Source organism: Parasteatoda tepidariorum, chromosome 7, assembly GCF_982258835.1.
Source record: "Parasteatoda tepidariorum strain Cologne lab strain chromosome 7, Ptep-v5.0, whole genome shotgun sequence".
NCBI classification, from domain to species: Eukaryota; Metazoa; Arthropoda; class Arachnida; order Araneae; family Theridiidae; genus Parasteatoda; species Parasteatoda tepidariorum.
In genome coordinates, this window is record NC_141761.1 from 80,444,897 (window position 1) to 80,460,668 (window position 15,772).

The 15,772-nt window shown below is 30.5% G+C and overlaps 1 protein-coding gene across 1 annotated transcript; it reads right to left on the minus strand.

The window, feature by feature from the left end:
* Positions 1-639: 639 nt before the first annotated feature.
* On the minus strand, positions 640-14,195 carry LOC147807264 (uncharacterized). Its single transcript, XM_087168679.1, has 5 exons — positions 14,046-14,195; positions 8,666-8,786; positions 6,661-6,788; positions 2,742-2,889; positions 640-1,022 (listed from the first exon to the last, which is right to left on the minus strand). The coding sequence occupies exons 1-5, from the start codon at positions 14,080-14,082 to the stop codon at positions 857-859; spliced, it is 600 nt and encodes a 199-aa protein (XP_087024805.1). The 5' UTR covers positions 14,083-14,195; the 3' UTR covers positions 640-856.
* Between the last annotated feature and the right edge of the window lie 1,577 nt (positions 14,196-15,772).

Sequence of the window (15,772 nt, forward strand, 5' to 3'; positions counted from 1 at the left end):
TTGAAAGTGTCTAAAAAAAAAGAATTATAATTATATTATGATTTTTTTTTCATTTGTATTTTCTCAAATACAGAAACAATAGTCTTTTGAATGTTTGACTTGTAATTGCTGAGGTTTTTTAATCTGGGCATGAACCACCTGTATTCTTCTTTGTAGCAGTCTGTAAGCTTGGTATTTTAACCACCTCAGTTTCGGAAAAAAGCGATAAGAGAATGATTGGTTTGAGTTTTAAGAGAATTTGATCTAGCTGTAATGGGCTTATTACAAGCTTTAAAAAATATTGCCCTTCAAGTGGTTAATCTTTCAATCACATTTCACTGCTCCATGGTGCTACGCAGAACTTTTCGACCTTTTCTCGTTCTCCTTATCCCTTTTCTGTGTCTGTATTAGTTTCCAATACCATTTAATTTCGATACTTAAAGTTTAAATGGTATTAGGTGCGATGAAAAGTTCATTGGTTCTCGGGAATTTTTTATTTCCATTTTGCCTCATGTATCTATTAGTAATTATCAGTATTTATTAGTACATTCAAGGTATCTGTTTTTTTATCTCTCTGCTGTAAGTGTTTATTTCTTAAAGTTTATAGCTGATACTTTAATTGTGAAATTATTTTAAGTGTAGTGATAAAAACAGCTCAACAAAGCTTTTGACATATTTTATTATAAACGATGTGCAAAATATGAAAACGATGTGCAACTATTTTTTTATAATGTTTTAGAAATTTATTATACATTTAAGTTTGTTTTGCACAAATAGATACTGTTTTTCATACATAAGAGGGATACAATAGAAAAATAACATATATTAACCCAAAAAGATCTAACTTCGATTTCCTATTTCCTAAAGAAAGAGCATTTTAAAATCGAGGAGCTCGAATTCGGAGAGGTCGATTTACAGCAAGACAAGCTTCTTTTATTTCTGTTGGAGGATTGTTCAACTCTTCTCGCATTTCATCACCTGCTCCAGCACCACACTTTTCAATTACGCGCTCAATCCCACAATCAGCCATCCAGTTGTATACCCTATATAGGTAAATGAAAAGTCTTTTAGAATTTGTCTCTATATACTTATCATAATAAGAATAAATACTTCAAACGCTGTAATTGACTGTAGGCGCACAACAGATTTACTGATGCGTTGTGAAATAAATATTCATAACATGCAAAATATTGAAATATTTTTGAAAATTAAATACTTTTATTTGTGGAGTTATGAGCATTTTTTTCATAAACATATCTTTTTTCCCCTTTACACGTTTTAATTTTTTATCTAAATAAAAATAAATCAAATGAATTGCGTGTGTGAGTCGTCCATTTAAGTAGATGATGATTCCACATCAAAACTTGAAAAATTTTATTAAAAATAATTTTGTCCTAAAGAACTAAATTAATACAGCGAAGATACTTATCCATACACTGTTAAAAGTTTCTTACTAAAATTCTTACTAAAATTATTTTAAAATAATTGGCAACTCTCTGTCCATTCTATTACCCGTAAGGTTTACGGTAAAGAAATTTTTCTTCTTTTATGTTTTGAAAACATTTACAAAAATTATTCTTATAAAACAATTAATACAAAACTATACAGTTTTTTAACCATTTGCAACTAAAATTTTTCAAAAACGAAAGAAAAAAAAATTATTTAACTAGTCATAGGAGCACGGATGTTCGTAGGGTTTCGTTGTGGAGAGTGCCGGAAACTGGAAATGCTTTACGCGATGAAGGGAATTGAGGAAATATTGTGTTGTCAATAGTAGGACTCGAACTGCAGTTCTGCCGGTCATGAGATTGACAGATAAGCCCGCTCGGCTATGATATGTACGCATTTGCAAAGAACTAAGTAGCTTCGTTAGGTGGTTCTAGTTGGTGCGATAAAATTCTTGTTGTTCAACCGTACTAGGTGAAAGCAGTTAATAAACAGTTTTTCTCAAACTCAACAGTTTGATTATCTTTTCATTTATGGTTATTTGACTGTTTTTATTAAATATGGTAAAATAACCATTCAATAAATTGTTATTTAACCATTTTTTCCCAGAAATTTCTAACAGTGTATAGGAAAACCAATCTCATTATTATTACCAACACCAGTGATGCTTCATTGAATTTAGTAATAGGTATTAATGGTATTACGTAAATTGGTGTTTTTAATTGGTACTAAATATATACACAATTCTTACATGTATCTATCAGGTCGTACCTAGCTGTATAAATTTCAAACCATTAAACAATATCTTTGTCCCATAGTGAACTAATTGTATGACAAGGTTTCCGGGTGATTACCGAAGTCAAGCATTATTGGTGTCCGTCAGTAAGCGGGTTGATGACTAGTATGATAAGCCTAGGAGAGGACAGAGAATATGTGACATCGGTCCTCGTTAAATAGTTCTACAGCAAAGTGATCGACTTTGGACGCTGGTCAGGACGCCATCTACTGTAAGGAGCACCAAAGTTGTGATAGCTTTGTCAGGGCAGGTTACCTCAGCCAGGGTTGTTCCTCAGGGTAGATTTTCCAGGCCCTCGCCAATAACCCATTGTGCAGTTTTAGTGCGATGTAAATTAAGTTCTATAACTTTTACTAACCAATATCTTCAAAATATTTATATTTTGACAAATTGAGTATGAAGTTGTTAATTATTAGTATATAATCCTAACTGTACTGAAAGTAATAGTTTTCTAGGGAAATAACCCTTTTATCTCTAACAAGCAAACGAATTTTCAAATACGTGTTTAGTGTATACTTACGTGCACTTGACATCATTTTCATTTGGATTTCTTTGACGAGAAAAGTGTGACAATGCCCTCATTTGATTTTCTCTAAGGCAACCCAGTATGTAATCTTTATTGTCCTGTATACAAACTTCATTTGTCTCATCATCAATCTCATTTGTTTCTGAAATAATTAATGAAACAACAGCATAAATATAAAACTTTTTAATACACTTGGAGGTTTTTTCTTAATGGAATGGGGCTCGATTCCTAATGTCGGCTTAAAAAGCAAATGGGTATCAGCTTGTCTGAGAAATAAAGGGGGTTTTCTCACAATTCTAACCACGGTATCACAACCATACAACTGGCCACGACACTCTGAAGACTTAACCTCCATGACCCACCAGTTACAGACTGTTGTGTCAATTCTGTAGTTAATTTACTAGGAGGTTCCGCCTTCTCTACGCTTTGCTTTTCAGTCCACATGATTGTGTTGTTGTTGTTGATGTATGCCATTAAGGCAGAGGGGGTGCGATTGTTCTTGTTTTCAAGTGGCGCCATCTATGGCCAAGAATTCGACTTCTGACACAACCATACGTCACACCAGTTTATAGGGTAGACCCATTCCTGCATCCATTCATTCATCCACAGATCGTAATTTTGACCTGAGTCAGAGAACGATCGATCTCATATCCAATACCCCTATAAGTATTGATTTGCCATGGGAACATGGACGACTTTGAGAATCGACAGATTTAACGTGCTCATTCACCATTTACAACACAGTCTTCGGCCGTCAGGGATTGAACCCACTACTACTTGGACAAGGGCCCAGTGCCCTACCTACCAGGCTATCTCGGTTCAAGTTTTTCTCGCCATGTAAGCTATAAGCTAATTTTTTCCTCTTGTAATCTTCAGTTTTATAGTTTATATGCTTCCAAACTTTCTAGAGGTCAGCAAACAAAAGTGTCCGTTACAAAAACAATATTTCAGTAAATTCTTCCAGAAAATTCTTGACCTAAGTTTGATCTTAATTAGAAGAGCGATTTATCCTTAAGATATAGAGAAGAAGAGTTCTAAAAACTGATTACAAGTTAGATGTATCAGTTAACTTTGAATCAACTATAACGGATATATATATATATATATATATATATATATATATATATATATATATATATATATATCCGCTTTAAGCCTTATGCATTTTTCTAGACTCCATCATTATGTGAAATTTCAAAGTCTTATAGTTTCTGCACAGCAAAACAAAATGAAGCATGAAGAAATAAACGCATGGTTGTGAAGATAGCAACACCATGAAGGAATCTTCATAATTGAATGAAATTTAATACTCAGTTGAGCGGTAGTGGTACAAATAAATGAATAAACTTTCAAAGCAAACAAGCAATAACAAGAGATCAAAACCACCACGGTCCGCAATAAGTGCTGCTACATGACGTGGCATGGACTCAAGCAAATTTTGAATGTCTGTCTGAGGAACAGAATTCAATACTGTTAGTATGCATTCCCAAAGTTCGTCTGTAGAAGCAACAGGACGAGGATTACGAGCGAGACGCCGACCAACGAAATCCCACACATGTTCTATCTGCGACATATCCGGGGAATACGCCGACCAAGGAAGAAGTTGTACCTGTCGCGATGCAAGAAAGGACTGAACAGTCCTAGCAATACGAGGGTGGTCATTGTAGTGTTAAAATACAGCAACTGGCAAGGCTTGAAGGAAGGGAACAGCTTGGGGCTGTAGAACTTCACTGATGTACCGGTTGCTGTTCAGATTACTCACAATTCGTAGCAATTGAGATCGTCCATGATATGCTATGTCACCGCAGACCATAACCCCGGGTGTTCGTCCACTGTGGCGTTCGACAACGCACTCCGGAAGATGGCGTTCACCACCAGTATTACGTCTGACACGAATGCGGCCACCATGGTACCACAAATTGAAGCGAGATTGGTCAGAAAACAGGACACGCTGCCAATCAGCAAGCCAGTTCCTATGCTGGTTGCCCCATTGCTGCCGCAGGCGGCGAAGGTTTAGTGTGAGGGCGATCCTGTATAAAGGAGTCCTAGCACGCAGTCCACGCTGCAGTAGACGCCTACGAATTAATAAAGCACACAATGAAACACCTGTAACTATTGACCATCGTGCTGCCAGTTGTCTAGAGGGAGCCGTACGGTCCATTAGCGTAACGCCGAACAGATGTTTATCATCGCGAGCTGACGTGGCATTTCAGGGTCCACTCCCGGATTTCCGAGTTGTCCGACACTCGTCCATTTACTGCTTTCAAACACGCATCACTGTGTTGCTGTTACGTGTTGCTGTTATATATATATATATATATATATATATATATATATATATATATATATATATATATATATATATAATGCTGATTTTTTTTAAAGAATTAAATTGCTATTCCCAGTCAATATGATTTTTATGCTTATGTGACAAAAATATAAAGAAGACTGAAATGTAAAGTATCAATTAAATTGTGTGATTGATTTTCTACATACTGTGAATATCTCTTTATTTTCCCTTCACATTGCCTTTTGCATTAATGCTTATATTGTATTCAAAGTCACTAAAAAATCTGCTTCTAGATTACTATTTTCACGTTCAATAATTCTTTAGGAACAATAAGGCTATAAATTTGGGACCTAAAGTCTACAGAGGAAACAAAGCGATTCAGTAAGTTTAAAAATCTTACACATACAGAAAAGAAAAACTTAACTAATCGTGTGTAAAATATCACACAAGATCAGTTTTCTTTGTAGAGTGAATGAAGTATCTAATGAAGTATTTTTTTTAAGATAATATAAAAAAAAGGGAACTATTACAGGACTGACGCCATAAATTATTACAGGAAAAATCAGTGCTGCCGAGATGATTAAGGTTTTTTAATGAAGACCAGAAAAACAATTAATGAGGGGGGATTCCTCACACATGGGATTTCTTTTCAGAGCAAATAAAATTAACTTTTTTAAGTTTTAAAATAAATTCGTTTTCATGCTGGGTATTTTTTGTTTTATTGCAATCACACGGCATTTGAGTTACATGATAAGAAAAAGATGAAAATCTTCCAATGCTAAGATTTTTACCAACAGTATAATAAAAGCATTCTCTCCGTAATAGGTACAATAGATTTCTGTTCTCAATATTAATAAATACAAATTAAAATGTAAAATTATTTTTACAGTACAATGTACCAGAAAAAATGAACCATCCTGTATAACTTTTGAGCTAATGATCGGATCTTCCCGTTCTAGGACTCATTCTTAATGGTTCTAGGGGGGGGGCCTCAAGTATGCTAATTAATATTTTAAGAAACGAATTCAGACTCAAAAACATACTTTCTTTTCATAACTGGCAAAGTATAAGAGGTAGCCGCATTCTGGAAATAAGGTTCTATAAATTCGGTCAGAAGGGTTCTCAAATGTTTGACCCGTTAATGCGAATTTTGATTTTTTCTTAATTCACCTTATTTCGAGAACTTTTTTAACGAATTGAAACATTTTTTTGCTCACAATAAAAAAATTCGCTTATCCAAAAATAATTTCTTGCATGACTAATTTTTAATAATTATTTTTAATACACATTTAGAGTTTAGTGGAGAAAAAAGTTTTATGAACTATTTTTTCAAAACTTAAGTCTTCAAAAAAGTGTGCAAAGCTGGATGAAAAAAATTTATCCAATTGACCGAGCAAAGCAATTCGAAATGAACTACGAAAGCAGTTCTGGGGGCGAACGAGCGTTAGCATGCATTGGTGGAGCCTCGTAGAAGTCATCATTCGAACATGAAGTCACATGAAGTCATCTTTCAAACTACACGTATTTTTCTGATGAGACACATGTTTGTCTCATCTGTGAGACACATGTTTTTCTCATCTATGAGACACATACTTTTCTCATGTACAGTCATGAACACCATACCTGTTTCTCGGCATTTTACCCTTATGGCGTTTGCTACACGAAATGAGCCGTCTAGTTGAGCTATTTCACTCTCATCTAGACAATCATCAGCGAGTGATCTCAAACAGTTTTCAGTAGTCCTCGCTATTCTAAAAATAATAAATAAATAAATAATTTGAATATTTTCCTTCTAAATTCCAATTTTTTTCTAAATCTTCAAGTTTTAAAAACAAATATAAATTTTTTTCCAGATGAAATCGATTGATTACTGGGTGTCTCAATATGACCTTAAGTGTCACTAAGCTTCAGATAAAAACTACTTTATTGGTTCAATTTTTCTATAATTAATTTTGGAAGTCATATTTTTTAATAAAAAATGTCTTTAATTGGTTTCTATTTCCGTCTTTATAATTTAATTCAAATAATTTTAAAGCAATTTCAATTTTTGGGATTACGTTTTGAGCAATATGATTAAAAAAAATTATTTTATTCTTTTTTTCTTTTTTAATTAATATACAACAAGATAACTCAATTTTAATAGGGCTTCTCAATGTAACAAAAAGTAGAAAGTAATGTTTCTAGCATAGGATTTCAAAATTTTTTGACTTTGAATCACTAGAGTTTTTTTTAACAGAATAAAGAATATGCACGATCACTAAATTGAGGACTAATTTTTTTGAACACTTTTCAAATGTTACTACACTCTTTCTTACGACTCTCTGCTCAAGCATCATGTCCCCCCCCCCAACTATTCTTGTGTCCACTCTTTTCCTACCTTCTCTTCTGCAGATTCTATTTCTTTAATATATTTTATTCTTACATTAAATAAAAACAAAAAAACAATGTTTTCCGATAATCAGTTTTCGAAACGTAAAATATAAATTTGAAATTTAGTTTCATGTCTGAAATATTTTTGCTTGTAAATCGACGCACACAGATGCTTTGCTTTATTAAGATTTTTCTGATAATAAATTTACCAAGACCCATAGAAAGAAATAAAATATAATTGCAAGAAAATATTTGTTACAGAAATATAGCACTATTTTTGTTCTCAACATAGGAATCATCGACATATTAAAACTACTATACCGTAAAATTAGTTTTTAAAGTCCGCTATCGTAGAAGTCCACATTGGAATGGATCTAGCATGTCACGACACGTCTTCGTCTGTAAGAAACTAATGCCTTGGCAAACATTTCTTTCCATTCAAGTACATATAGAAGTCAAGAAGAGAAAGATCAGGGGTATAAAATGGATGATTATGGATGCGGGATTTGTTTTATGCTGCTGAGCATCTCGAAGCAATACACCTATTTTTGTACCCGAAGTTGCCCTTTTTGTGCCCGTTTTTAAATCTCATGAATTTCTTAACCTGTCATTATTTTCTTAGAGAAGAAGACTAACAGTCAACTTTGACTCATTGGCTCCATTCCCAGCTGACATCTAATAAGCTGAAGACTAATTCTACAGTATGACAAATGTTAGTATTTCGTTGGTTTTTATGTTGAGAAAAAGGGAAAGTATTACTGTATATTTTGCGATAAATCTTTTAAGGCAATTATGTTTCATTTCTTTTTATTGGTGGTGGCAATTTTAATTCCCGAAAAATAAAGAATCAGCTTGTGTCGATTTGTCAACAGCAAGTTACCCAACTGTAAGCAAAAGCACAAAAAGTCATCAAATTGTATGACAAGTTATAGAAGTCTCGTCATTTTTTCAAAGAGAAGAAACTTGATTCTAAATCTTTTCAGTTAATTATGTTTTTTTCATTGGATGTGGTAAATTTAATTTTCGAAAAACGTTCGTAAATTAAAGAAACAGCATATGTAGATTTGTCAACAGCAAGTTACCTGTATGACAAATCCTGTATGACAAGCTGTATGACAAGGGCTTGAAGTCTGGTAGATTATTGTTTCTCTTACAAAAAGTCTTTCTCCGGAAATTATGTTTGGTTTCTCTTATGAGAATTGAAAATGACTTTCTTCACTTTTATAAGAATTGTGTAGGTATGAGAAAGAGAACTTACTGGCATACTTCGGCATCTGATGGTTCATCTATAAGCCGTTCGAGCATACTGCGAAGGCATTCTTGTTCTCGTGTTTTAATGACTACGGAACTACACCTTTCTGCTTGAATTTTACCCACAGCTAGATAAATGATAGAAAATAATAAATCATATGGAGGTAACAAAACTCCTATGTTTCTTTTCAGAATAGAACGCTAATTCATTTTTCCATCGTCTCGGAATTACAAAATTCCATCCATTTAGCTGTTTCAAATGAAGTAATAATAAAGATTATAATTTTCTATTCTATGATCGAAATTGGTTTTCAAAACTGACTCGAAATTCGGAAAATTGAGAAAGGAAGCTGTTAGTATTTACTTTATTTGAAGTAACTATTACTTAATTAATACTTGAATTTGCTGATTTTAACATTTATGTTGAATAGGTAAAAAAATATCCGAGCGCAACTGACAGCTAAGTTTCTGTTTAATTATCCATTACTATAAAGTTAAAACTTTTAATAGTCGATAGTTAGAATAACATTTTAGATAAAATAGAAAGGTATTATTCTCGAAACTCTAAAAACAAGTTGTAATACCTTTTCGAATAAAAAAACTTAGAAAATAAAAATTTTACTTCAATTTAACATTATATCAAGCGCTCATATACACTTTAAGGCAAGGCATGAAATTTCAATTCCACGGATAACAGCCGGACTGAAACATTTGATCACCACTATTTCATGAAAACATCATGAAAATATGTTTTTTAAATGCCTTTTTAATGAATTTGATGAAAATGATATAAAAATAACGTAAAAATTGGAACATATTTATTGTAATAACAATTTTAGATCAAAATAAGGTTGGCCTAAGTTTTAAAGGTTTCCAGAAGCAATTGTACTGTAGAGGAAAAGAGAATAATTTAGCATTTTTTATTCTAAATAAAAGAAAATGAATTTGATTGATTTTTCAATAATTCCATTAATGCTTCCTTTAAGCATGATAATCAAAGGGCATATACATTTTTAAAAATGGCATTTTAAATAATGGAAAGTTCTCGACATCCCTTAATAATTAATTGATTGTCAATGTCGAGAAAAAAATTTCGTAATCGTTCGAAATAAACAAGTTCGTAATCGTGTTGTACATTGCTGAATAACCACAGAAACTAAAGTTCTCTTTTAAAGAAAAGGCTCGCATGCCTTAATTGTGTAATAAATATATACAAGTTGTCAGGCAAAAGTAAATTTGCTTATATATGTTAGTTATACTAAATAACTTAACAATATTTAATTCTCTACACTTCTTTCCCATTTGGCCTAATGCTATTTTATTTTAATGTTCTCTAGGCGCTGAGTATGAAGATGAGTCACAAACCAGCTTTATTTGAAAAATTGTTGAAAGTATGCATCCTAAATTGTTCTTCCTCCACTTTATATCGTAACTCTTATTTATACCGTATTATTGTTCTTACTCTTATTTATACCGTAAACTATAATTTATACAGTATAAATAATTTTACTGATATCTTATTTATATCTTGTCATTACAAAATTTTGGTTTAAAATGAACATCCAAAAGAGTGGCAACTACTTTCTACACTGAGGAAAAAGGTATGGTAAATAATACGAGAATAAGGTAAATTTTACCGTATTTCTGACTCTATGGGAACAATAAAGGAATTGATAATTTTAACCTCAATGCTTTAGTGATGATTTTAGTAAAATTATCAATAAATTGTGGTTTACTTATAATTTTATATTTACTTATATGTATAAAATTTGGTAAATGTATAATAACTAATATTTGGTAATTTCATCATGATACTTTAGAGAATGTTACAAAAACCATTTATTCGGTTGAATTTGCTTTCCCATTTTGTATTTTTTACTAAATGCGTGGTAATAAGATCTATAATTTTGAAAACCAGAATATTATGTAAACTGTTACCATGAGAACGGAAAGATAACCAAACGAATGTTTTCAAGGCCGTAGATTTTGTTTTCATTTCCAGAATTATATTTCTGGTTTGTTATACATCTTCGACTGCATTAAGAATTATCTTTGATATTTCACTAAACTTTTCATTAAGTAGTTGACCCCCTTTTTTGGTACTAAAATATACTAATTTTTACAGTGTATTTAATTCTGGAGAGAATCGTTAGCTTTAATGTCAAAGCTGATTAGCCTTTCCCCCAATTTCTACTAAATGTCCGGATTTGTCTACGCACTCTTATTGTGGTTGTTCATTTGAACTTTTTCATTTTATGCTAACACCCCAATATTTCTTCTATTATTTCAACACATGTACCAATATCTTGTCCTAGGATAATTTGAATGCAAACTCTCATTCACTAATAGATGGCAGTTTTACGGAGCTGGCTAACACAATAAAACTGGAATCTCCCATTTCTCACAAGTAATGTAGACTTTAGATGAACTAATCAAGAAACATACCATGGTTTACTTAAGAGAACATAACTCAACCAAACTTAACCGTAAGTCTATAAACTAACAAAAAGTCATAAATAACTTAAGACTAATGCCCAGTCAAATTTTATTTGAACCCTTGTTAAATTTTAAATAGAACGCTAGTTAAATTTTATTTGAAGCTTTCGAACGCTTGTTAGTTGTAAATGGTTACGAAACCGTATAATTTTATATTCGTAGTTTTTTAACCATATCAGTGACAAAATGTTTCAAACCTTTAAATAAATAACTTTCGATTTAAGAATCGGATTCTTTTGTACTAAGACTCAATCCTAATGGTACGAGGGCCTCACATTAAATATTCTGATTAATTAGTGCAAAAAATCTCTTTAAGTTATGGAACAAACATAAAAGTGTGCTTTTTCTTGATATATATATATATATATATATGTGTGTGTGTGTGTGTGTGAGTGGGAGATAGCGCAGCATAGGAATAAATACCGACGATAATTTAACAACATAACAATTTAATAGAAATAAAAGGATGGAAGGATATAACAGTTAACGTTATTGACATGACTCGTGAGAGCTGCCTTCGCGCAGTGGTCTCCGGAATGCCTGTGACTAAGAATTAGATTGTTCTATGGTATAAAGTAAGAGTTAATTAAATTCGGGAGTTTCCCTTCGGGACTTCCAGTAGGGACTGGGTGACGCCTCTCAATGTCAAGAGGATGATGCAACTTCTCTTAATATTACAAGATGGTGAATGACGTAATGTTCAAAGCTATTACACTATAATACTGTAACAACAGCTCCAAACTCCACACACACATATATATATATATATATATATATATATATATATATATATATATATATATATATATATATATATATATATATATATATATATATATATATATATATATATATATATATATATATATATATATATATATATTTAAAAATAATCTTTCTTGTAGATAACGTGATTAGAGAGGGATGCATCGAACAGCTTTCCGTGCATGCAAACCAACTTGACGACCTGCTTCCATTTGACTAACTGCTCATCCACAATCGTAAGAATTCAAATGATTAGCACTTAGCACACAATTATTGAAACAACACACTGAATTTCATAGAAATAAGTTCAACAACCTATGGTGCTAATTTACAAAAATCATTTATTTCTTAGCAATTGTATAGCTGTGTAGTTCGAGTTCTGAAAAATCTATTTTGAATTCAGGAAAATTTTATATGAATTCATTTCTCTTACCGCTCAAATACACAACTAACTTTACCTTATACCTTATTTCGTGGTTACACTGTATTCTTATGAGTGCTATAAAAATTTTACCGTCCATTGAATACGTTTCAAAAAATCCTAATTTTAGAAAAAAAATTAAACATTTTAAAAAAACTAATGTAATTAACAAAAAAAAAATTATAAGAGTTTTCAGAAAAACAATAATAAAAAAATATCTCTCCATGCATAACATTGATGGGCTCCTTTAAATAAACCCGAATATATTCGAGGCCTGTGGCTCCTAAAAATGTGCATTTTTCGCCATTTACTGTGTTCTAGACATTTTCAGTTCTAAACTCCCGAATTTTATTAAAAGCTTGTAACTTTTTATAAAGTTGTAGTAGATACTTAATTGTGAACATTATCAATGAATTGAAATGGTCAAATTGGTTTACCAAAGAAACTATTAACATGGCTTAAACACTTTTCTAAAATTTAAAGTAATAAGAGTTGCTAATGCCATTTTCAGCACCTCAGCACGTCTTACACCTATTTGGGGAAAATAATACGGAGTTATAATTAAGAGAATTATTATGCTCGGAATTATGAGTATACGGAGTTATTTATGCTGCAAATCATATGCTAATATATCTACAATGATTCATAACACTTTTATAATGATATTAGTTTTCCTAATTATGTCGTTAAGTACTTTTATAGAATATAAAATATTATTAAAAATGATGAGTGAACTTTAAAATTATGGAGAATATCATAATTTCTGTTTGTTGTCAAAATTTTTTCTTGTTCTTGTAAAATTTATTTATTAATGTTTGATTCTTTGTTTATTAAGTTTGATTTCGAGTTATTTTTTCACCCTTACATTAAAATAGTTCAAAAGTTCTTATATTTATTGTATTCTATTTTATTTCACTAGGATCAAGTAATCCTGGCTCATTCAAGCTTGCTTTTTATATATTTGTGGTAATATATCGCCTGAAGTTCAAACGATTTGTTTACATTTATCATAAAAAATTTATTTAATAAGCGAGCTTTTGTATATTTTTGGATCTGTATATATTTTTTTTTTGAAAGTCTTGTGTTAAATTGCTGAAATAATTAGTTTTGGTGTTGGAAAATTTCATGGGAGTTTGTTCAAAAATTGTAAACTCAAAATTTTTTAAAAAGTGATTTGATTTAAGTATGTAAATAAAAAAAAGTACTCTAAATATTTTTGCAGGTTCATTTTGAAGAATCTGAACTAGAAATAAATGGAAAATATTGTAACAATAAATTAAGACCCGATGCTATTCCAACAATTTTTAATGTTCTTTAAAAATTCCTTAAAAAAGACCGAAAGGAATAGGCTGTCCACAACCTGAATCAATTTTAGATAAGCTTAAATCAATTAAATATTTTAATTCAATTTTTTAATTCAATATTTCAATTCAATTTAATATTTTAATTCAAGTTAAGTTTTAAATTGTTTAAGAATTTTTCCTTCTGTAATTTTGTTTTAGCGTTTGAAGAATAACAACAAATTGTGTAGAATTGATTGCGCATTTCAAATGCTTGCATGAAAGAAAGCAATGTTTGAAAATACTAAAATATAAAGAATTGTCTTAAATATGAAATTGAAGATAATTTAAATAAAATAAGATATTAATTTTTTCATATAACATAATTCGAATTTATGTAAAGAAATTGCTTAAAAGTGTCTTACCAATTAGAAAAACCAGGAATATAAACTTTGAATGCATAGCGTGGAATTTTGGTAGCTCTAATATGGTAGTTAAACAAAAACTACTTATTACATAAATGCTTTTTTGAATGTTTTCGATTTAAATTCTATTTTTTGAAACAGGAAGCTATTTCATTATCAAAGAGTTATTAGGGCCGCTTGATCACATCGGAAACAGGCTTCCTTAATTAAATTATAAGTTAGCTAATCCTTGAAATTTATCTGATTTGTTTGACTAATTAAAATAGTTGTTATTTCTTTTTTTTTCTACTTCCTATAAAGTAAAGTATTTTATTCATTTTCTAATTAATACCTGCACCCATAATTGTTCATATTTAAATTTAATCTACAAATTGCTATTATTTTTTTTTAAAATTCGAATTGCATGAAATAATTATCTATGTTTCTTGAAGATGTATGAGTTCAATGTATTTTTTCCAGGTTTCTTATTCACCAAACATTCGTTAGTGACGCTCTAGAGTGAAATTAATGTAAATTAATTTATATTAATGTAAGAAATCTCAATTTTTTAAAGTTGTATAAGTTGTAGCAGAAAAACAATAATAAGTCATAATAATTTTAAGATATATGAATTCAATCTGCTTTTTTTTGGTTTCTTATTCATAAAAAATCTGTTAGTGTTACTCTAGAGTGACAATAATATAGATTAATTTATTTCTGTTTAAGAAAACTAAATATTTGAAAGTTGTATAAGTTGTAGCAGAAGAATAATAATAAGTTTATAATTATATTAAGATATATGAGTTCCATGCATTTTTTCCGGTTTTTTATTCACTAAACATTTGTTAGTGTCACTGTAGCTTTTGAAAGCTGTATAAGTTGTAGCAGAAAAACAATAAGTTGCAATTATATGAAACAAGTCTACGATTACTTGTAATTATGATCTTATTTCATCTAGATTAAATTTGTATTATAGTTTAAAAGCTATAATGATTACATTTTGTCAATTTCAAGGTAAATATTTAATGTAACCAACAATTATATATTTTTTTTTAATTGTTCGTCATTCTTTATTTTTTTTAAAAGTCAATGTTTTCAACTAAGAACAAAAATATTATTGCAGTATTATGTCAGTACATTCTGCTAATATGTTAATCGTAACCAATAAAAAATTTGCTGGATCTGAAAAATCATAAATTTCAATTCCGTAGTTGCATTTAAAGAGCGCAGCAGATCACCTCATTTACTAGCTTTTCTTTTCTACAAGCTTATTTAACAGTTAATAAATCTCGAACAAGTTATCGAATTTTAAATTTTCATATTCCGTTTTACACCTTATGCATCTTTCTGGACTCCATCAGTATGTGAAATTTTAAAGCCTTATAGTTTCTGCACAACAAAACAAAATGAAACGCGAAGAAATATTTAGTGAAAAAAAAAAACTCTAAAAAAATCACTTAAAATTATAATAAATTTCGATATTGATAAATGGTAATTCAATCAATAAAATTCTAAAATACTTTCTTAATGATCTCAATAGTTTTTGTTTAAAGATATCAAATAGATTCTCCTTACCTTTAGGTACGCTAACAGAATGGAAATGGGGAGTTTATTATTACTTTAAAAACTTTATTTTCAATAATAAGGATAATCTAAATAAGAATAACAATTCAATAAATATTTCTAATATTGTTCAATCAATTAAGCAACTTCAAAAAAAATTTCGTAATTACTCCCATAGACAAAGC